At 44.2% G+C, this 23,698-nt stretch overlaps 1 protein-coding gene and 1 non-coding gene across 2 annotated transcripts; both read left to right on the forward strand.

Annotated features, from left to right (window-relative positions):
* Positions 1 to 4,795: 4,795 nt before the first annotated feature.
* Positions 4,796 to 13,420, forward strand: Got1l1 (glutamic-oxaloacetic transaminase 1 like 1). The gene is made up of 9 exons (XM_090354306.1): positions 4,796 to 4,960; positions 6,930 to 7,111; positions 7,932 to 8,043; positions 8,266 to 8,375; positions 8,563 to 8,655; positions 8,745 to 8,895; positions 10,592 to 10,757; positions 12,478 to 12,620; positions 13,236 to 13,420. Exons 1-9 carry the CDS (start codon positions 4,846 to 4,848, stop codon positions 13,418 to 13,420), a joined length of 1,257 nt encoding a protein of 418 aa, XP_090210432.1. The 5' UTR covers positions 4,796 to 4,845.
* LOC150049109 (U1 spliceosomal RNA) lies at positions 5,682 to 5,845 on the forward strand. The gene has a single exon (XR_016539078.1). It is a non-coding gene; the product is annotated as a U1 spliceosomal RNA (small nuclear RNA).
* Positions 13,421 to 23,698: the final 10,278 nt, after the last annotated feature.

Consider the following 23,698-nt stretch of genomic DNA (forward strand, 5'->3'; position numbering starts at 1 on the left):
TTCAAAAGAGGAACAAGCCCAAGCTTTAGGAGGCTGCACCCATTAATGTCTGGATTTCAAGGTGATTCAGAAGCAGGAGTGGCTAGGAAAGCTGCATCTTGTATTCATTTCATGTCCAGCTCTGCTTTGCACTTTGTCCTGGAGACCATTGGGCATCTGGATCTCTAAGACACGGGGCTACAGACCTACAGATGCGGGACCCACGTCTTCCCACAGGTCTCTCCACATCCCCCCATCCCTGACTTAGTCTCAATGCAATAGCTCCAGTTGTTCACCCATGAGACAATGGGACTTGGATTGTTGCTTGATTTGAGTTAGGGCCTCACCGAGGCTCCCGGGCTAGTCTAGAACTCACTGTGTGGCCCAAGCTGGCCTTGAGCTCATGATTCTGCCTTCCAAATGTGGGGATTACAGGCATGCCCCACTATGGATTGTAGGATAGGAGTTTCACTGCCTGTTTGTATCTAGTTTTTCTTCCTTCCCTCGCTCTTCTTCCTCCTCTTCTCCCCCCCCCATTCCCCTTCTTCCCCCTCCAGGGCCTCACTATGCAGCCAAGGCTGACCTCTCATTCACAATTCTTTTGCTTCAGCTGCCCAGGTGCTGCTATGGCAGGTGCACCACCACTTCTAGCTATAAGAATATTGTAGGCCAGGGCCGGGAGTTTGGCCTAGTGGTTAAAGTGCTTGCCTAGCATGCATAACGACCCAGGTTTGATTCCTTGGTACCACATACATAGAAAAAAGCCAGAAGTGGTGCTGAAGCTCAAGTGATAGAGCTCTAGCCTTGAGAAAGTCCAAGGACAGTGTTCAGGCCCTGAGTTCAAGCCCCAGGACTGGCCAAAAAAAAAAGAAGAATATTCTAGTAGAGGGAGAAATTTATGACAGAGAAGAACACCAATTACAGAAGGAGCTCCAGAAAGAGCAGGAATCCAGGCCCAGGGAGGAGGTCACTCCCTCAGCAAGCTATCATGGCAGCCTGTGATGGAATGTCTGATTGCTTTGCTGTTGTTTCTTTTGTTACTGGTCAGGAGGCTTGAATTCAGGGTTTGGGTGCTGTCCCCAAGCTTTTCCCCAAGGCTAGCACTCTAGCACTTACTACTTGAGCCACAGCTCCACTTCTGACTTTTTGGTGGTGAATTGGCAATAAGAGACTCACAGATATTTTTTTTCTGTCCTGGCTGGCTTCAAACCATGATCCTCCGAAGTCAGTGTCCAGAGTAGCTAGGATGATAGGCAGAGTGACCAGATGCCTGGCTCCCTATTGTTTTTGACTCACTGGAGAAAACACTTGAGCTGTCCTAAATTTAATTACAAAGCTTGGAGAGGTAGAGAGTGACATGATAGGGAAGTTAATCAGTTAGCAGCAGAAAAGGAAATACACTTGACAGTTTCCCAGGGTCTCCAGAAACCTAGATTTAAATCCCTTCACAGCAGTGCCAATGGCTTTACTGCACCCTGTTTACATATTAACTTTGTGAACTCACCCAGCCAATACAGAAGCAACAGCTCCTCCTCCTAATGACTGGATTTGAACCTATTGCCAACCACTCCTTAGCTTAGCTGTAGGTAGTTATGGGAATTTGTCCCAGGACCTTGTCCTTTTTGTTCCTAATCAGCATTTGCCCTGGCTCAATAAACCCAATTATTTCAGATCCTTCTCTCTCAGTAGTCCATGGTTAATTTCATTGTCTCCAAGATTACTTATTCAGAGTTGTGAGGAAGGCATGAGTATCAGATGAGGGAGAAACAAGTATAATTGGGGATTTGTCTTTTCTCTTTGGATACTGGGATTGAACTCAGGACTTGCTAGACAAGCGCATTGCCACAGAGTTACATCCCAGCTCTATTCTTTCCTCTTTTGTTGGACCTGGGGCTTGAACTTAGGTTCTGGGCACTGTCCCTGAGCTTTTGTACTCAAGGCTATTGCTCCACCACTTTGAGCCTCAGCTGCACTTCCGGCTTTCTGGTAGTTAATTGGAGAAAAGAGTCTCCTAAGCCAGGTGCCGGTGTCTCATGCCTGTAATCCTAGCTACTCACGAGGCTGAGATCTGAGGATCGCGGTTCAAAGCCAGCCTGAGCACGAAAGTCTGTGAGACTCTTTTGAACCGAAATCATCAGATCTCAGCCTCCTGAGTAGCTAGGGTTAACTGCGTGAGCCACCAGTGCCTGGCCATTCTTGTCTTTCCTTGGTGTTCTTTAGGTTTTATTCCTTTTATCAAGGGAATGGGAGGGGTTAGGGAATGTCCAGAAGAGGGATCAACCAATCAAATACAGATTTCCTGGTCTAAGCGTGGGAGCTAGTGACATTCTGAAAGGAGAGCTTGGAGAATCCTTTCCAACAAGCAGCCCTTGTGACCGCCAGATAATTGCGGTTAGGCCCAGGCAGCCAGGGGAAGGAGGTGTCTTTTACAGCGCCCTCTGGCAGTCAATAGTGGAATTACCACCAGCCTCCTGTTCAGTTTTGATGGTAACACTGCTTCCCAAACCCCCGTCTCTAGGTCAATTATGTGAGCTATTCAGCATCCTTTCATCCTTTCAGTAAATTCTGTGTGTGTGTGTGTGTGTGTGTGTGTGTGTGTGTGTGTGTGTGTGTGTGTGTGTGTGTCTCCAGTCCTGGGCCTTGAACTCAGGACTTGAGCACTGTCCTTGGGCTTTCTCAAGGCTAGAGCTCTACCACTTGAGCTACAGCATCACTTCTGGCTTTTTCTATATGTGTAGGACCGAGGAATCGAACCCCGATCTTCGTGCATGCTAGGAAAGCACTCTACCACTGGGCCAAATTCCAGGCCCCTCTTTCAGTAAATTCTTATATTTAAATCAGCATGAAGCAAGAATTAGAGGCTTAAATCAGCTTAAATTCTTAGCAACTTCTCCGCATCCTGTTGATGCATTCTTCATTATATCACTTTGAGGTCCCCATTGTCTATCATCGTATGAATTGCATTCACCATCATTTCCCTTGAGGCAGATTCCAAAAAGCACAGCCTGAAACAGGGATTTAGGGGGGGGGGGGTTACAGGGGCTTGGGAAAGTCATGCCCTTTGACCAGGCACCAGTGAGAGAGTGAGAGAGGCAGAATGTGAAGGGGATGCTGAATAACAATATGGCCTCATTTGGGGATGAGTTATGGAGTGTAAACTGAGCTACAGAAACACCTCCAAGACTTGGAGGCTGAATTTTCAGATGACTAAATGGGGAAGTCATTGGCAATCCCTTCCCCATCCCCCTGCCCTCCCCATACTTCACAGTGTTATCTTGTATATGATTTCCATCCAGGTAAAGTGGCTGCTGCCTACCAAGCCAGTTTCTTCAAAAAGCTAGATGCCTGAGCCTTAGCTGCCAACATGGGGCCATTGGATGCTGGTAGAAACAAAGTTTACAACCATAAATTAAAGTAACTTAAAAATGAGGGGAATCTAAATGCTGGTGACTGACACCTGCAGTTCTAATTATTCAGGAAGCTAAGATCTGAGGATCATAGTTTGAAGCCAGCTTGGGCAGAAAAGTCCATTGAGACTCATCTCCAGTTAACTAGCAAAAAGCTGGAAGTGGAGCTGTAGCCCAAGTGGTACAGCACCAACCATAAGCAAAAATGCTCAGGGACAGTGCCCAGGCCATGCATTAAAGCCCAATATGGCACCAAAATAAATCAGTCAATCAAAGGAAAGCAAGATAACAGATTGTCTTTCGGAGAATGAACGTTTCCTTTTGGTAGAGACGTTTACTGGATGAGCATCACTGAAACGCAACAGCTACGGAGGTTTTGGTTCCAGGTTACTGAAATAGGGTCTTAATATGTCACAAATTATAATTTTCCTTCCTTCCTTCTTTTCTTTCTTTTTTTTTGCCAGCCTGAGGCTTGAACTCAGAGGGCTCTGTCCCTGAACTCCTTTTGCTCAAGGCTAGCACTTGAGCCACAGTGCCATTCCACCTTTTTCTGTTTATATGGTATTGAAGAATCGAATGCTTGGCAAGCACTCTTCCATCCAGCTCTTTACTGTTTTTAAATATAAGATTCTATTAAAATAACTATAGAAGAAAGCAGGGCATTTTTCTGTTGATTTTCAGATTGTGGGTCCTTTGAATAATGAAAGTAGAATTTAGCTGAGCACCTGTAAAAAAGGTCCAGGGTTTGATCCTCAGCACAGCAAATTAGATAGATAGATACATAGATAATAAATATAGATAATAGACATTACACTCTAATTGCATGATTTGGGAGATTTTTTTGCCAGTCCTGGGGCTTGAACTCAGGATCTGAGCACTGTCCTTGAGTTTTCTCAGGGCTAGAGCTCTACCACTTGAGCCACAGTACCACTTCCAGCTTCTTTTTTTTTTTTTCTATATAAGTGGTACTGAGGTATTGAGCCTGGGTAAAAGAACAGGAGTTATGGTTCAGGTGGCAGAATGCTTAACTGGTTAAGCCCTGGTAAAACACACACACACACACACACACACACACACACACACACACACACACCCCTTGACTTGTGTTGCTACATGAATGTGGGATTTTCGCTTCTGTGAACAGAGTTTTACCTCACTTACGAACACCTTGCCTTCCCATGTTTTCTAAGTGGATTGGGGAAATCACAGTTGGAGAAGGCAGTGAGTTAGGGAACAGTGACTGGGCAGGTCCCAGGTCCTTCCTGCCCCTTCACTGCTCACTGTCCCACAGGATCTCTCAGTGCCATAGAATGTTCGCATGGTCCCTGAGCATCACCACCACTAGGAGGGGAGTTGTATAGTTCTGTTGCCCTGGCAACCGGTTGTCTCTGTCAAAGTTCTGGGAGGAAGAGCAATAGAGCAGAACGAGCCATAGTGTTGGCTCCACTATCCTTCAGTCATGCCCAGACTTTCTGTGTTCATGGATGTGCCCGCAGCCCAGAAACTAGAAGGCAACCTGTTAAAGACCTATCAGCAAGATGATGATGCTAACAAGGTGTTTCTGGCTGACAGAGGTAGCTTCTGGTTGGAGTTTAAGACTATCTATAGAATATATATGTATATATACACATTGTGTGCGGGCTTGTATATAGTGAATGTGTTTATCTATACAAAATATATAGTATATATATAGTATGTGTATATATATGTTTGTGTGTATATATATATTATATATATATAGCCTGTGGGTGGGCAGAGCAGTTTTGCACTACAAAGGAGTGGGGATGGCCCATCTCTTGGGAAGTAGAGAGATCATTCTTTATTACCTTATGTCCATCTGGGAAAACTGGACAAGTCCCAATCATTCCATGGCCTCTCTTCTGACGTTCTCTGGGTGCCCACACATTTGGTGAGAGCCATACCCTCTTCCGTAGCTCTAGCCTTGGGGGTCTGCTTGGGTATTCCCCCCCATTTCTTCAACTGCTTCCTCCTTCTCCTTCGTTCTCCACAAACCAATCTTTGCCATTGTGAGTCAGCATTGCCAATGATAATTTTCACTTTATAATTTTAATTTTTAAAATGGCCCAGGGGGCTGAGGTCTTGGCTCAATTATGCCTAGATAGAATGTCTGCCTAGCATGTGCAAAGTCCTGAATTCAATTCCTGATAACACACACACACACACACACACACACACACACACACAGAAAAAGAAAAAGGAAAAAGAAAAGCAAGTATAGATTTAGCTGAGTTTTTCTTCTTTTTTGTAGGCAATCTTTAAAAAATACCATACACTATACTTACCTGGCAGGGTAGATACCATGATTGTGACGGCGCTTTTCCCAGGGCGAGGCTTATCCATTGCACCACAGATGTGCTGACCTCTGCAATTTCCCCAAATGTGAGAAACTCACCTGCATAATTTGTAGTAGTGAGGGACTGCATTCACACTGTCCCCTGAAAAATAAAAGAACATACACTGCCCACAAAAGGAAATGTACTTATTACATGACATATAACTGTAACCCCTCTGTGTGTCAGCCTTATAATAACAACACAAATTAAAAATCTCGTACATCAGTTGATTTCCATATTGCATACAATGTGCTCCATCAAGCTCATCCCCTCTATAGCTTTCCCTTCCCCCTCCTCCTCCCTTCTTCAATAGGTTTCATTGTTTGGTTTCTGTATATGTATGTATGAAAATAAGGTGAATATGATTCTTTATTCTCTTTCATCCTATCCACTCTAGCTGGGTTTTTGTTGTTGTTTTATTTTGGTGGTAGTACTAGGGTTTAAACCCAAAAGACTTGTACTTGCTAAACAGATAATCTATCACTTGAACCACAGCTCCCCTTAGGGCTTTTTCTGTGTATGTGATATCTCGGAATCAAACCCATGGCTTCATGCTTGCTGGGCAAGCACTCTACCACTAGGCCATATTCCTGAATTTTACTGCCTGGGCTGGTTTTGAACCATGATCCTCAGATCTCAGCCTCCCAAACAGCTAAGATTACAGGTGTGAGCCACCAATGCCTGGCTTTCAGTTTTTGTTTTTGTTTTCTTTTTTAAGACAAAAAGAACACTATCTATCTGTCTGTCTGTCTATCTGTCTCTGTCTTTCCTCTACCTATTTATTGGAATGGTCCTTGGTCTTGAACTCTGGGACGGAGTACTGTCCTTGAGGGTTTTTTTGCTCAAAATTAGCATATCACTTGAACTATACTTCCAGCTTTTTGATGATAAACTGAAGATAAGAGTCTCACTGGCTTTTCTGTCCAGGCTGGCTTTGTGCTGGGATCCTCAAATCTCAGCCTTCTGACGAGCTAGGATTTCAGGCATGAGCCACTGGCATATGGCTACATTATATATTAGTATGTATATATAAAGAAAGAAGGAAACCAAGAGTTATCTTTTCACAGGGAGCTTTCCAAAACCTTAGACAGCCTAGGGCAGGGCCCACTGTGGGTTCTCTGTGGAGCCTAGATTAGGAGGCAGGAGGCCAGGCATCCAGAGATCTGTCTCTCTGTGGTTCTCTCCACAGTCTGCATGAACAACGAGGGTTACCCCTGGGTTTCTGGTGTGGTACACAAGATCCGCCAGCAGATTGCACAAGACCCCTCTCTGAACTATGAGTACCTGCCCTCGAAGGGCATGAAATCATTCATCCAGGCCTCCTTGGAGCTCCTCTTTGGAAAGCACAGCCAAGCTATCATGGAGAACAGGGTAAGCTACACAGGGGTAGACTTCAGTATCTCTGTGACGGTTAAGCTGCAAAGGGGCCATGGCAACATCTGGCCTTGGCACACGCCATACCTAGGGCTCAGAAAGTTCCTAGGGGCAGCCACTAAGGATCACTGTCAGGATTTGAACCCAAACCCAGCATGACAGCCACTCCCACATGTCTTACTGGAAAGGTGTTTTCATTTGTTGATTGGTTGGTTGGTTGTTGTTAATGGTGGTGGTGAGTGTGTGTGTGTGTGTGTGTGTGTGTGTGTGTGTTTGAACTCAGGGTCTAGGCACTGTCCCTTAGCTCTTTTACTTAAGGTTGGTGCTCTCTACCACTCCAGCCACAGCTCTACTTCTGGCCTGGGCGCGTTTCAAACTATAATCCTCCCATCTCAGACTCTTGAGTAGCTAGAATTACAGGCACGAGCCACTGGCACTCAAAAAAGCTTATTTATTTATTATTTTATTTTGGATGATGGTCCTGGGGCTGGGCACTAGGCCTGAGCTCTTTTTATTCAAGGATAGTGCTCTACCACTTGAGCCACAGCCCCACTTTTGGCTTTTTGTTAGATGAGAGCTTCACAGATTTTCCTGCCTGAGCTGGCAGGAAATTCTCAGCCCTCTACCTCCTGGATAGCTAGGATTTCAGATGTGACACTGGCCCCCTGCTAAGAGGTTTTGAAAGAGGTATAACTCAGAGGTAGGATATTAGCTGAGCTTGCGTGAGGCCTTGGCTTCAAGTCTCAGTACTCATAGGTGGTGGTTGTCTTCCCATGACTTTGTTAAAGTGTTACTTCTGTTTGTTTTTTCACTGAAGGTGGGGGGCGTGCAGACTGTTGGGGACAGTGGTGCCTTCCAGCTTGGTGCCCAGTTCCTCAGGATGTGGAGCAGAGGGGCTCAGGTAGCTTGCATCATCTCGTCTCAGAAAGGTGAGTGTTAGACAAGATCAGGGTATGGGAAGAAACTTGCCTCGGGTTCCTAATTCCCACCCTGTTTACAGTTCTCACCATGTCAGAGAAAAATGGTGGCCAGGCCAAACTCTATCTATCCATGTCCTGCTATTGACCTACATCAGCCCTATTCTCCAATATGTCTGTCTTCATGTCTCCATCTCCATGGATACAGCTAGTAAGGGGGCTGTGTTTCTACAGAGCCACATGGACTCATCTTCAAGGACCTGGACTATACAGTTTATGACTACTCCATCTGGGATCCCAATCAGCTGTGTGTAGACCCCAACCTGTTCCTCGATGCAGTAGAGGTACAGGGCAACTCCCCCGCTCCACTCTGAAACTTCTCCCTATGTGGGAGTTCTTTTTCCTCTCCCCTCTCATTCCTCAGTCATCCAAGGCCTTTGCTAGGCTTAGCTTTGCCTGGCCTTTCAGTAAGAAACAACATGGAGGAGGTCACTACCAGGAAGAGGTATGTGATTAGTCTTTCATCTGCAGAGTCTCCCACATGGCAGTATCCTTGTGATTGGAAACATTATCGACTGCAAGTTGACCCAGGCTCAGTGGGCAAAGCTGATATTCACCATAAAGGTGAGTCAGTGTCCCAGTGGAACTTCCTTCCATCCACACCTGCTGTCTCCTCCATCTACCTTGTGCTGGTTTGGGTCTTTCTCCTACAGAGCAAGCAGATATTCCCATTTTTTGACTTTCCCAGCCAAGGCTTATCTACGGGTGACTTGGAAGAAGAAGCTGTAATCTTACACTACTTTGTGTCACAAGGCTTGGAGTTCTTCTGCAGCCAGACTTTATCCAAGAACTTTGGTATTTATGGTATGGGATGGGGCTGAATGGAAGAGGAAACAGCAAAAGTACAGTGGAGCCCACAGCATGAGTAGTAGTTGTTTGCTTTCTTATTTGTTTACTGGGGCTTGGACTCAAGGCCTGGATACTGTCTTTTAGCTTTTTTGCTCAAGGCTGGTGCTCTAGCGTTTGAGCCACATCTTTGTTTCTGGATTTTTGGTAGTTAATTGGAAAGATAAGAGGCTTCTATACTGTTCTACCCAACCTGAATTTGAACCCATCTCAGTCTCCTGAGAAACTGAGCATGAGCCACTGGTATCCAGCTATTGATATATTGAAGGGCTGATTGATTTATATTATTTATTGTTTTTAATGCTTGTATTGTGGCTTGATGTCAGGGTCTTATGTTCTCATTTGGTATTTTCAACCAAGGCTGCCATTCTTTCAACCTCTACTTTTTTTTTTTTTTTTGGCCAGTCCTGGGGTTTGAACTCAGAGCCTGGTTACTGTCCTTGGGCACTTTTTGCTCAAGGCTAACACTCTGTCACTTGAGTCACCACACCACTTCTGGCTTTTTCTGTGTATGTGGTAACGGAATCGAACCCAGGGCTTCATGCATGCTAGGTGAGCACTCTACCACTAGGCTATGCTCTGGACCTCTTTTGCTTTTTTTTTTTTTTTTTGTCAGTCATGGGGCTTGGACTCGACCTGAGTGCTATCCCTGAACTCTTCAGCTCAAGGTTACCACCTTACCTTTGAGCCACAGTACCACTTCCAGTTTTCTAGTGGTTAATTGGAGACAAGAGTCTCACAGTCTTTAGTGCCTGGGCTGGCTTTGAGCTGTGATCCTCATATCTCAGCCTCCTGAGTAGCTAAGATTACAAGTATGAGCCACCGTGCCCGGCTTTGCTTTTTTATTTTTAATATTTTTGTGTATGTACGTATGAGTGTGCCAGTTCTGGCGCTTGACCTCAGAGCCTGGGCACTGTCCCTAAGCTTTTGTGCTCAAAGCTAGTGCTTTATCAATCCTTTTTGGTGGTTAATTGGTGATAAGCGTCTTATGGACTTTCTTGCCTGGGCTAGATTTAAACCTCAATCCTCAGATCTCAACCTCCTGAGTAGCTAGAATTACAGATGTGAGCCACCAACACCTCACTAACTTCCAGCTTTTGCTGGTTTATTGGAGATGAGTCTCACGGTTTTGTCTGCCCAGGCTGGCTTTTTACAATGATTCTCAGATCTCAGTCTCCTGAGTAGCAAGAATTATAGTCATGAGCCACAAATGTATGGCTTAGAAACAATATTTTTGATATCACTTGCTATTGAAGATAGAAAGGAAGAGAATTGGGGAGCATTTGGGTTCTGTTCCTAAAACTCACTGTGTCAGCATTCTCTAGATAATCATTTCACTTTCAAGGTTTCTCCTTTTCTCACCTATGAGATGACAGGGTGGTAATTAGGGATCTTTCAAGTGCTATCCTCTGTGAAGACTCTCTCTGGAGAAAAAGAGAGAGGGGGGAGAGAGAAAGAGGGAGGGAGAGAGAGAGTGGGGAGAGGGAAGGGAGGGAGAGAGGGAGATTCTGAGCAATTTTCTGGGATCTACTGCCAGCCTGGCTGGTTGGGATGGCAGCCCCATAATTCAGTTCTGCCCTGTGCAATGTTGGAGGGGTGAAGGTCCCGGTGATAAGGAAGGGACTGAGCACCAGGTGTCTTTCCAATGCTGCAGATGAAGGAGTGGGGCTTCTAGTCGTGGTCACGCTCAACAACCAGCACCTGCTGTGTGTCCTCTCCCAGCTGATGAACTGCACCCAGACGCTGTGGCTAAGCCCTCCTGCCACAGGTGCTCGCATCATCACTTCCGTCCTCTGTAATCCTGCTCTGCTGGGAGAATGGTAAGGGAGAAAGGGTTGGGGCATGCAAGGTGGGCAGAGCCCCTTGGATACTTATAGACTTGCTGGCACACAGGATTCTCCTGGGTGCTTCTTCCTGTCCAGGGGTTCACTTTATCCCAATTCACTCACTAATGCATCTATCACATTTTGTTCAGGGCCTCCTGTGCTGCAGTGGCTGCACCCCGACCAACCCAGAGTTGCCTAACCTTGAGGGAGTCCACAATAGAACATTCGTTTTAGAAATGAGCAATGACAACGTTAATCACTTTCAGATGCATTCTAGTATCTTCCTGGAATCTTTATCAGACAGCTTTGTGTTACTGTGACACACCTAAGATAATCAACTTAAAGCAGAGTTTTGTTTTGGATCATGGTTTTGAAGGTTTCAGTCCATGGTCAATTGGCCCTATTTTTTTCATTTATTCTTATTAGCATATATTAATTATACAAAATAATAGATTTCATTATGTTAGTTGGCCCTGCTACTTATGCTTGCTAGTGAGGCAGCTAATCATGGTAGGGAGCATGTAAAAATAAACATCATGGAGGTGTGGAAGAAAAGAAAGAGGACGTAGCTGGGATCCTAATATCTTCTTCCAGGGCTTAGCCCCAATGATCCAACTTCCTCTCACTGGGCTCCACCCCGTGAAGCTTCCACCAGTTTTCAATAGCACCCCAAACAAAGCCCAGAACACAAGGACATTTGGGAGACACTTAAGATTCAAATGATGTCATTCTTTCTTTCTGATGGCAGCATAGAATTCCATTGTGTATGAATATCACATCTTCTTGATCTAATCATCTACCGAGGGGCATCTGGGTTGGTTCCATATTTTCTCTATGATAAATAGTGCTGCAATGAACATCATTGTGCGAGTAGCTTTAGTATGTCCTTGTTTCTGGACTTTTGGGTAAATGCCAAGGAGTGGAATTGCTGGGTCATAGGGGAGCTCTATGTTTAGTCATTTGAGGAACCGCCATACTGCTTTCCATAGTGGTTGAATGAGTTTGCACTCCCACCAACAGTGTAGTAGCAATCCCTCCTGGCCACATTCCCGCCAGCATCAGAAAGAATGATATTCCCCCATTTGTAAGGAAATGGAAAGACTTGGAAAAAAATCATAAGTGAATCAAAGGAACATAGGCTCAATGGTTTGCCTCATTTGTAATAATTAGTACACACCTAGGACTCTCCTAGCAGAGGATTACAATAGCTCAAAACCTCCATACATAAGGCCATATAGGATGAGGCTAAATAAAAGGATCTCCAGGATATGGAAACAAGAGCTTTAGATCCTGTGATTGTTGTTCTTAATGTACTATGTTATTTCTTTTCTCTTTTGTTGCCCTTTAGTTAATCTCATATTGTTACAGTATCTGACTTTGTTTTACCTGACACATTGTACATACGTTTATTTGTTTATTTGAAATAGGAAAGGGAAGGAGGGAAACAAGATGACTGGGAGGGGGGAGGGAAATGGGGACAGAAGCATGAGAAGGAGTATCAATGTGTGAGAAGTAATGCACCTACTACCTGGTGAATGTAACTGTAACCCCTCTACACATTACAATTTTAAAAAAAGATTCAAATGACTACAAACTAATACATAACCACCTCAGAGCCCAGGCTTCACTGTTGTGCCTGCAGATTGGAAAAACAACAAGGTTTACAAGAAGGAGGAGGCTTCATATCTAATTTCTTGCTGTCCATCCTTGGCAGGAAGCAGAGTCTAAAGGAAGCCGTAGAGAGCATGATGTTGATTAAGGAAAAGCTGAAGGAGAAGCTCCGGCTCCTGGGAACGCCGGGTTCCTGGAATCACATCACTGAGCAGACTGGGACCCATGGCTATTTGGGACTCAATAGTAAGTGTCTGGGGGCCGGGAGTTTGGCCTAGTGGTTAAAGTGCTTGCCTAGCATGCATGAAGACCCGGGTTCGATTCCTCGGTACCACATACATAGAAAAAAGTCAGAAGTGATGCTGAGGCTCAAGTGGTAGAGCTCTAGCCTTGAGAAAGTCCAAGGACAGTGCTCAGGCCCTGAGCTCAAGCCCAGGACTGGAAAAAAAAAAAATAGTGTCTGGGAGGAAGTGGCTCTTCCTTTTCTAACTCTGAACCTGTAAATGAGCATTACATTTCACTGATTAGAAGCCTATAGCTTTGATCCAGACTTTCATTATTGCCCTGGAAAAATGGAACTGCTTTAAAGATGCTTCTAGGAACTGAACCATGTAAACTTGAGGAATGGGAGGCGAAGATGAGGGAGCAGGATGGGAGGAGTGACACTGACTAGTTATAGCCTGACTATGGAATTGTAACCTCTTTGTACAACTATGTAGTAATAGTAATAGTAGTAATAACAATAGTAATAGCTGCTTCAAAGATCCCAGAAATGCTAGCACTTTATCCCAGATAATCCTCGCCTGTTAGAGGTGCATAGAGGAGGCCATCTCAAGACCTGAGACTTTATGATTCCAACAGATCAGCAGGTTGAATACCTGATCAAGCAGAAGCACATCTACATCTCCAGGAACAGCAGGATCAACTTTACCTGCATCAATATCCACAACATAGACTATGTCACCGAGAGCATCCACGAAGCCGTGCTCTTCTCACAGGGCTCACAGAGCCATTGCCCGAAGATAAATCACTCTTATTTAGAATAAAAGCTTTACTCTTTGTAAAAAAAAATCTTATGCTATTCATTGCTACTTTTTTGGAGATGAGGCTAACCAATATTTCTGCTTGGGTTGGCTTTGAAGTGCAATCCTACAATCTCAGTTTCTTGAATAGCTAGGATTACAGGCATGAACCACCAGTACCTGGCCCCCAGGTTATATTTCTTGAACACTATGATGCTAATTCAGGGTGCAATTCAGTCCTTTTCCTCTATTACATTGTGAGATAAGCTGTAGGAGTGTTTTAAAATTGAATGTGCTAAAATGTCTCAATGGATTTTATAGACAGCAAGGTTTTCTGGAACACAGAAAAGAAATATTTAAGGCAAATGTCATGAATGAGGAGGAAGGACTTGATTTGACTGTTGATGGGTAAATAGGTTCAGTAACAGATAGAAGGAAGCTGAAAGAATATCCTAGATTTGGGGACAACTTAAGCAAGCATCTTTATCATGATAAAAATAAACATTAACTGGGTAGCTACTAAGGCATGGAACTGTGCAAACCTCCAGGATGAAAAAAAAAATGCCTAAGACACAGTTGCTAACCTTATGATGCTCCCCACTCTAGCTCAGGAGAAACCACTTGATGGCTAAAAGGGAGAACTGGGTTTTCTCTCTGCTACTGCTGTCAGCTCCGGCATAAGAACATGGTGGGGGGAGGTGCTGCCTGCGATATTCTCAAGAATTCAGTGCTCCATAGATACTACCTGGGGTCTACAATTCAACACATTCCAATACTATCTCCTTGGAGTGAGCACATTGATTGAAATTCACTAATGTCAGTATTGTGAAATGTCCAGCACAATTTTAGAACATGCTCATCATCTCAAAAAGAATGTCATGCTCTTTAGTTGTTTCCCCCCAAACACACCTATTTTTAGTTATACCATCATTTCTCCTCCTCCTCTCTCCCCTTGCCAACCCTAATTTAATTATCTTTTGAAATAAGTTTCATCATGTAGTACAGACTATCCTTGAGCTTGGAATAATCTTGTTTCCGTTTCCCAAGTGCTGGGATTCTAGGGATTAATCACCATCTCTAACTAGCTTTAATTTTTTTCCCTGAGACTTTTTTGGCAATCTTCTTACCAAAAAGGTAAAGTCTCTGGGCTAAGGCTGTAGCTCAGTGGAGCGTCTGTGCCTAGTATGAACAAGGCTCTAGGGCATTAGTGGACTTGTCCAGGGTCACTGGAATAAGAAATGAAAAGACTCAGATCTGGCTGGGAGTGTAGCCTAGTGGTAAAATGCACAAAAGCTGGGTTCAATTCCTTGGTACCACAAACACAGAAAAAAAGCCAGAAGTGGTGCTGTGGCTCAAGTGGTAGAGCATTAGCCTTGAAGAAAGCTCAAGGACAGTACCCAGCCCCTGAGTTCAAACTCTAGGACTGGCAAAACAAAAACAAAAACAACCCCCCACCCCAACTTCATAATAGTTAGAAAAAGTCTTCCAGAAAATTCTATCACCACTAAGTTTTCCAGGAAGGAAGACCCAAAGGGTAGGATGATTGCAGATAGACTCTGTATTACTTCCTCATTTCTCTGGCTTCCCATCTGTCTGCAGATGATGATGATGATGTGTCTTTTATTCACTGTAAAGTTTAGGATGTCCTCGAACTTCCCATATTCCTGCTTTAACCTGGGCTGTGGCCACTGCACCTGGCATGTCAGCAGATGTGTTAGTCCACTAAGTCTTTATTTACTGAAAGTTCTTTCTTTCTAGTGTCCCTGGACTCTCAGTGTAAAACTAGGGTCGTACACAAAGCAGAGGTAAAATTGGACATGATATAGCCTATGATTATTCTTGGAAGGAGCTGGACCAATGAAAGCCCAGATGTCTCTCTCTAAGAGATTCTGATGACTCTTTACCTCTTTCCTTCCTTCCTTCCTTCCTTCCTTCCTTCCTTCCTTCCTTCCTTCCTTCCTTCCTTCCTTCCTTCCCCTTCCCTTCCCTTCCCTTCCCTTCCCTTCCCTCCCTCCCTCCTTCCTTTCTTCCTATCTTCCTTATTTTTTGCAGTCCTGGTGTTTGAACTCAGGACCTGGGCACTGTCCCTGAGCTTCTCAAGGCTGGCACTCTACCACTTGAACTACAGCACCACTTCTGGCTTTTTCTGTGTGTGTGGTACTGAGAAAGTGAACCTAGGGCCTCAGGCATGCTAGGCAAGCAAGAACTCTACCACTAGGCTAGGCTCCTTTTCAAAGGGTCAAAGACCTGATGAAAGATAGTATCAGTTTCAGGAAAAATGTCTATCCTAACATGAACATGGAATTTGCATACAATATCAGGGGTTCTTGGTGTAGTAAGGACATTTGGTACTCTCTCAGAGTCCTGAAGACCCCAGTAACCAAGATTCTATCTTCAGTGTCTTCCTGAGAAGTCTATCTCAGAGCCACAGAGGCAGGAGACCAAGCTCCAACTGTCCTCCCTTCTTGCACCTTCCCTTGGTCAGGAGGGGCAATGTAAGGGAAGGAATACTGTTGGAAGGATAGAGGCTAAAATCAAATAAGCTAGTACTTCTGGAGGCCAATGTTTCATAACTGCATTCCTAGCTTTTCAGGAGGCTGAGATGTGAGGCTTATAAGTTAAAGCCAGCCCAGGCAGGGAAGTCTGTGGGACTCTTATCTCCAATTAATCAGCAAAAAGCCACAAGTAACACCCATGGCTCAAGTGGTCTCAACTAGTCTCAAGGGAAAAAGCCAAGCTGGAGCACAAGGCCCTGAGTTCAAGCCTGGACACTTCTGCATACACACACACACACACACACACACACACACACACACACACACACGCACGCACGCACACACACAACACACACTAACCTTGTGCTTTAACACAGCTTTGTGAAGATTCACAGTAGCAGTGTTGAAATGCAAGTGCATAGTTCACTGCATAGTGAACTTGGCAGTCTGGGAAAGTCAGGTGACAAAGTGGGAAACTGGAATGTTACTGGACCTGAGCCAAAAGCTCTGGAGCTCAACCACACAATGTGATTGTGTTTCTCATCACTGAATACTTGATGTGTTCATTTTATATTATGAATATTTTAACAAGGTTTTTCTCTTTTCTTTTTTAAAATTTTTTTATTTTTTATTGTAATTAATAGAAGGGTTACATTATATTCACCAGATAGAAGGCGCATTACTTCACAAACATTGATACCCTTTCTCATGTCTTGGTCCCCATTTCCCTCTCCCCACTCCCATCCCTCATCTTGTTTTCCCCCCTTCCCTATCCTATTTCAAATAACCAAATAAACATATATACATACATACAAATACATAAACATACATACATACATAAAAATAAACATATATGTCCCATGGGGCTTGAACTCTGGGCCTGGGTGCTATCCCTGAGCTCTTCAGTTCAAGGCTAGTACTCTCCCACTTGAGTCACAGCACCACTTTCAGTTTTCTGGTGGTTACTTGGAGATTAGAGTCTCACGGACTTTTGTGCCCAGGCTGGCTTTGAACCACAATCCTCAGCTTTCAGTCTCCTAAGTAGCTAGGATTACAGGCATGAGCCACTGGCACCTGGCTGCCTCTTTTCATTTAGTTATTGAATATTCTTATTACTCTCCTATCTATCTATCTATCTATCTATCTATCTATCTATCTATCTATCTATCTATCTATTTATCTATATATCATCTGTTATCTACTGGATTGAACCTAGAATTTATGCATGCCAGACAAGCAGTCTACAATTGAGCTATGTGTTCTCATACTGTCAAGTGGGAGAGAGCGAGCTTTGGGAACTGGATGGTTTTATTGGAAAATAAATTCAGTGAGCAGGTGCTCAGAGAGGAAAGCACTAAGCAAGCTCAAACATAAGCCTTCCCTCTGCCCCTGGTTCAGTCTGGTAGGTGAACCTGTAGATAAAGCTGTAAGACTGACTTGATCTATGCTCACCAGTTAGATCACTTTTACGTCAGCAGGAGGCAATGTTTAGCAAAAAGAACAGATTTTTGTTGTTGGTCATGGAGCTTGAACTCTGGGCCTGGATGCTGTCCCTGAACTCTTCAGCTCAAGATTACTCCCCTACCCCTTGAGCCACAGCACCACTTTCAGTTTTCTAGTGGTTAATTGGAGATAAGAGTCTATCGGTCTTTAGTGCCCAGAATGACTTTGAACTGCGAGCCTCAGAACTCAGCCTCCTGAGTAGCTAGGATTACAGTGTGAACCATGGCGAGTGGCAAAAGAACAGTTTTTATTTCACTTTATTTATTGCAATCATGGGGCTTGAACTCAGGGTCTGGGCACTGTTCTTGAACACTTTTTGCTCAAGGCTAGCCACTTGAGCCACAGAGTCACTTCCAGCTTTTTCTGTATACATGGGTACTGAGGAATCCAGGGCTTTGTGCATGAGAGGTGAGCACTCCACCACTAGACTACGCTCCGGGCCCCCTGTATTGGGTTTTGAACTCTGGGCCTGGTGTTTTTTGTGCTTATTAGACAGTGGCTGTAGCACTTAATCACATTCAAGCATGAAATCCAAATTTCAAAATTATCTTTAGCTGAGTGTCAGTGGCTCCTGCCCGTAATCTTAGCTATTCAGGAGGCTGAGATCTCAAGATTGTGGTTCGAAGCCAGCCAGGACAAGAAGTCTGTGAGACTCTTACCTCCAACTAAGCTCAGAAAAAGCTGGAAGTGGTGCTATGGCTTAAGTGGTAGATTGCTAGCCTTGAGCAAAAGGAGCTCAGAGACAGCACCCAGGCTCAGAGTTCAAGGCCTAGGACAAGCTAAATACATACATACATACATACATACAATAATCTTTAATTATTGCAAAGGGGTTTCACTTCAATATGTCAGTTTATGAATACAATGTGTCTTGATCAGTGTGAGTGTTTTCTTCAACATCCAGACATAAACCATCCCTTCAGGTTTTTTTCTTTTTCTTTTTTTTTTTTTTGTGGATCTAGGGGCTTGAACTCTGGGCCTGGGTATTGTCCCTGAACTCTTCAGCTCAAGGCTACTGCCCTATCCCTGGGGCCACAGCCCCACTTCCCCTTTTCTAGTGATTAATTGGAGATAAGAATCTCACGTCTTTAGTGCTGGGGCTGGATTTGAACCTTGATCCTCAGATCTCAGTCTCCTAAGTAGCTAGGATCACAGGCGTGAGCCACCATGCCTGGTTCCTTCGAGTTTCCGCCTGTGTACAATTGAGCATTATGACTACATTTTTTTGTAATTTTTTTTTTGCCAGTCTTGGGCTTGAGCTCAGGGCCTGAGCACTGTGTCTTGGACTTTCTCAAGGCTAGAGCTCTACCACTTGAGCCTCAGCACCACTTCCGGCTTTTTTCTATGTACATGGTAACGAGGAATTGAACCCGGGTCTTCGTGCATGCTAGGCAAGCACTCTACCACTAGACCAAACTCCCGGCCCCTATGACTACATTTTTACCCTCCTGACAAGACATATTTCAGCTTCCTGGTATTCATTTTCTTAAATTGTATGTTAGTTGTTTGAAGGGTTTGTACCATGGGAACACAGTTGTGTGTACCATATTTCAATCAACTTGGTCATGTATAATGCAAATGGTCATGTATTTGTTTTAGATCTAGCTTCCACATTTGAGAAAAAACGTGTCCTTTTGTTCTCTCCAAGTCTGACTTAAAATTCATTCAACATATTTTTTTCCAGGTCTACCCATTTATTTGCAAATGACATAACAGTATTCTTGATAGATGAATAAAAGTGTGTATACACACACACACACACACACACACATACACACAGCAGATGGGCATCTGCTTTGTTCTCATAACTCCATAATTCCTTTCAGTCATGCATGCTAGGCAAGTGCTCTACCACTAGGCCACACTCCCGGCCCACTCTATTCTTTTTATGTAACCTAAGATCTGAAATGAAGGTCTTGTCTCTCCCCTCTGGGCCAATTCTTTCGATGTATCCAAGGATGGAATATGACTGCTACTCTGGTAAATACACCCAGGTGCATACAGATACTGGGCAAGCTACCAAAATAAGTGCAAATTGCCTGACTCTAGCAGGGCTAACCCTGGTTGTCAATGTTCCATCATGGTCCCAACTGAAAAGCCTCCATCTGGCCGGGAGTTTGGCCTAGTGGTTAAAGTGCTTGCCTAGCATGCATGAAGACCCGGGTTCGATTCCTCGGTACCACATACATAGAAAAAAGCTGGAAGTGGTGCTGAGGCTCAAGTGGTAGAGCTCTAGCCTTGAGAAAGCCAAGGACAGTGCTCAGGCCCTGAGCTCAAGCCCAGGACTGGCAAAAAAAAAAAAAAAGAAAAAAGAAAAAAAGAAAAGCCTCCACCTCCACCTCCCTTGACTTTAATGGCTTTTTCATTACTCTCTCTCTCTTTGCTCATACCTCATAAAAACCTAACTCCTGTGCCAGCTCTCTTTACACAGTAGAGACTGTGTAAAGCCCACAGGAAGGTTGTATCCCTAGCTGTTTGCCTGTGGAAGATCAGGTCTGGCCTGTTTCCTTCTTTTCTCCTCCATTTTCCTAGCATTATTAGGACTTCTTGGCTGTAAAATCTGAGGGTTTTTTTTTTTTTTTTGCCAGTCTTGGGGCTTGAACTCAGGTCCTGGGCATTGTCCTTGGGCTTTCTCAAGGTTAAGACTCTACCACTTGAGCCACAGCACCACTTCCGGCTTTTTCTGTGATATCGAGGAATTGAACCCAGGGTTTCATGCATGCTAGGCGAGCACTATACCAGTAGGCCATGCTCCCAGCCCTAAAAGCTGAGTTTTTAATGTGCAAAATGTCACCTACATCCTGGTAACTGGCTCCAGGAATGTTCTTCCTCCTCAGCCCACAGGAAGGAGGGAGGTGCGTGGGACCTGGCCACCTGGGTGTTTCTCACGTGGGTTGCTATCCCAAATGTCTCTGGAATGCAGTTCAGATGAAGGGCTGGGTGGTGGCCTCTAAAACCTTTCTGGATGGAAAAATTCAGAAACATCTCCACACACCCTCATCAGTGTGGTGACTAACCCTCTCTCCCTCCTAGGGCAGTTCCCATGCTCCTGCCAGCTCCTCCTGGGCCAAAGATGGCCACTTTTCCTTAGAAAGCTGACACTGGGCTGGGAGTTTGGCTCAGTGGCAGAGCTCTTGCTTAGCATGGTTGGCCTTGGGTTTCATCCTCAGTATTGCCAAGAAGACCCAAACATCAATAATTAAAAAAAAAAAACCCACTCCGGGATTCCACTGAAAAACAAGCCAAATGCTTTAAAAAAAAAACCACAAAAGCACAACATATTATAGAGATTCCCTTCTTGAATACTTGTTTGTTAAACATGACATTTGAAATATGATGTAAAAATCAACGTTAATCAATTCTTGCATCAAAATCACATATATTCCAAGTGCAGGCTTTTATCCAGTGGACATAGGTTCAGAAAGCATAAGCAGGAATAGTTAGTGCACTGAATGATGGGAGAGGTCTTACCCACTGTTTCCCTGGCTTTGTCCTCATCCCTGCAAGACTCTGTGGAATACAACTGGATCTATTTTTGTCTTGGAGAATCTGCTTCTTTCCCCCATGACTGACAGGGAATGTTTCCACCTTCCAGGCCTGAGAGACAGGACAACAACTGTCACACTAAGCTCCCAGACAAGTTGTCTGCCATTTTAGCATGTAATCCTTATCATAGGACATCTGCCTCCCCAGGGGATTCCTTATAGCATGTCCTCTGAGTGTCACTTTCCAAGAAGATGATGCTTTATAACCCCCAGCACCAACCTTGGCGTTAAGTTTTAACTGTTCATCTTCATTAAAGGGCAAACATGGATCCTGGTGCTGGTAGCTCACACCTGTAATCATCTTAGTTACGCAGGATGCTAAGATCTGAGGATTAAGGTTCAAACCAGCTGGATAGGAAAGTATATAAGACTATATTTTTGATGGGGGGTTGGTCATGGGGTTTGAACTCTGGGCCTGGGTGCTGTCCTTGAGCTCTTCAGCCAAAGGCTAGCACTCTACCACTTGAGCCACAGCACCACTTGCAGAAAGAATATAAGACTTTTATCTTCAATTAACCACCAAAAAGCCAGAAAGTGGAGTTTTGGCTCAGGTGGTAGAGTGCCAGACTTGAGTGAAAAGCTAAGTGATAAGCAAGGTCCTAAGTTCGAGCCCCAGCATCAACACATATACACAGACACAAAAAGCCTTACTAACATTTAAGTGCTTCCTTTTCTTCTCTGGGGGTTTCAACCAAAGACATCTAAGCACTTGAATGTCATTCTGACCATCAAAATGGAGTGCGCACGCGCGCGTGTGTATGTGTGTGTGTGTGTGTGTGTGTGTGTGTGTGTGTGTGTTAGTCCTGGAACTTGAACTCAGGGCTCTGTCCCTGAGCTTCTTTTACTTGAGGCTAGCACTCTAGCACTTGAATGATAACTCCAGTGGTAATTTATTGGAGACGAAAGTCTTATGGACTTTGAACTCAATCTCAGCCTCTGGAATAGCTAGGGTTACAAGTATGAGACATCAACCCTTGTTGATCATCAGATTTGATTTTTTTTTTTTTTGCCAGTTCTGGGCTTGAATCCAGGGCCTGAGCACTGTCCTTGCGTTTTCTCAAGGCTAGAGCTTTACCACTTGAACCCAGCACCACCTCTGGCTTTTTTCTATGTATGTGGTACCGAGGAATCAGACCTGGGTCTTTCTGCATGCTAGGCAAGCACTCTACCACTAGGCCAAACCCGGCCCAGATTAGAATTTTAAAAGTTTTTGAAATCGCTGAAAGAAACTGTAAATTCTTCTGAAACAAACAAACAAACAAAAACCAAAAAAGCCTTTTAAAAATCAGTGTATGCATGCTTTCGTGTATGCACACACACACACACACACACACACACACACACAGTTTTCAAGGTGACAAAGACAAGAGAACATCTAATATCATTTCTGTGAAGAAGAAAGGAAATAACTGGAAAGGACAAAACTATATATATGTATATATGTATATATATATACATGTGTGTATATAAACACACATATGCACATCTACACAAACAAATACCACACACGGATGGCTCACACCTTCCTGGTGGCTCAGGAAGTAGTGATTTGAGGATCTCAGTTCAAAGCTGATGTGGATAAATCCAAGAGATTATCTTTAGTTAACCAGCAAAAACCCAGAACTGGAGTTATGGGCTCCAGCCTTAAGCAAAAATGCCCCAATGCTAGCATGCATGCGCACGCGTGCGCACACACATAAATAAAAGGAAAATGTTATAAATATATACAGAAAAATGTTCAAAAAGGCAAATTTTAGTGAATTTCCATCATACAGATTAAGAAATAAAAAAGAGGGAAAGGAGTTTGGTCTAGTGATAAAGTTCTTGCCTAGAATGCACGAACACCTGGGTTTGGTTCCTTGTTGCTACGTACATAGAAAAAGCTGAAGTGGCACTGTGGTCAAGTGGTAGAGGGCTAGCCTTGAACTCCCACCCCTAGGGTTTTTTTCTTTTTTTTTTTTTGAGACAGACTCTGTATATAGCCCAGCCTGGGCTAGACATATTTTGTTTGCCACTCCAAGGCTGATAGATACCTGTTTTAGTTTGGGGCTCATAATGGACTTAATGAGGGCTTTTTGTGTCCTAACTTGGGACCTAACAATGCTGCTTCATTTGCATGTAAGAGTCTGCTGACATAATTAAGTAAAGGATCTTGAGGTGGGACTGTCTGGGTGGAGCTCAACTCCAGGGACAAGTATTTTTGAATAAGTGAGTCTGGGGCTGGGAGTTTGGCCTAGTGGTAGAGTGCTTGCCTAGCATGCACAAAGACCGGATTCAATTCCTCAGTACCACATACATAGAAAAAAGCCAGAAGTGGTGCTGTGGCTCAAGTGGTAGAGCTCTAGCCTTGAGAAAGTCCAAGAACAGTGGTCAGTTCCTGAGCCCAAGCCCAGGACTGGCAAAAAAAAAAAGAAAAGAAAAAAAGAAAGTGAGGCTGGCCTGGGAGTGTGGGAGAGTAGCTCAGTGTGCAGTGCTAGCCTAAGGTGAAGGTAGCCCTGAATTCCATCCCTAGCACAGCAAAAAAAAAAAAAAAAAAAAAAAAAAAAAGACTGAAGCAGAGGAAGACTACACAGACAAGAGACTCCCATGAGAAGGAAGCTGATGCGCATGATGCATGGCTGTGATTTGGAGCTGAAGTGACCCCTCCCCCAACACCTATGTATTAAAGGCTTAGTCTTCCTTCATTATTATAAGGAGATGCTGGAACCTTTTAAGAGCTGGGTCTTGATGGGGAGACTTAGGGCACTGGAGACGTGCCC

The sequence above is a fragment of the Megascapheus bottae genome, chromosome 20 (genome assembly GCF_031878675.1).
Source record: "Megascapheus bottae isolate mThoBot1 chromosome 20, mThoBot2.hap1, whole genome shotgun sequence".
Classification (NCBI taxonomy): Eukaryota; Metazoa; Chordata; class Mammalia; order Rodentia; family Geomyidae; genus Megascapheus; species Megascapheus bottae.

Coding starts and splice junctions, on each gene's coding strand:
- Got1l1 (XM_090354306.1), top strand. CDS start 4,846: ATGCCCAGACTTTCTGTGTTCATGGATGTGCCCGCAGCCCAGAAACTA. Junction 7,112..7,931: donor AAGCTATCATGGAGAACAGG/GTAAGCTACACA, acceptor TTTTCACTGAAG/GTGGGGGGCGTGCAGACTGT. Junction 8,896..10,591: donor CAAGAACTTTGGTATTTATG/GTATGGGATGGG, acceptor CCAATGCTGCAG/ATGAAGGAGTGGGGCTTCTA.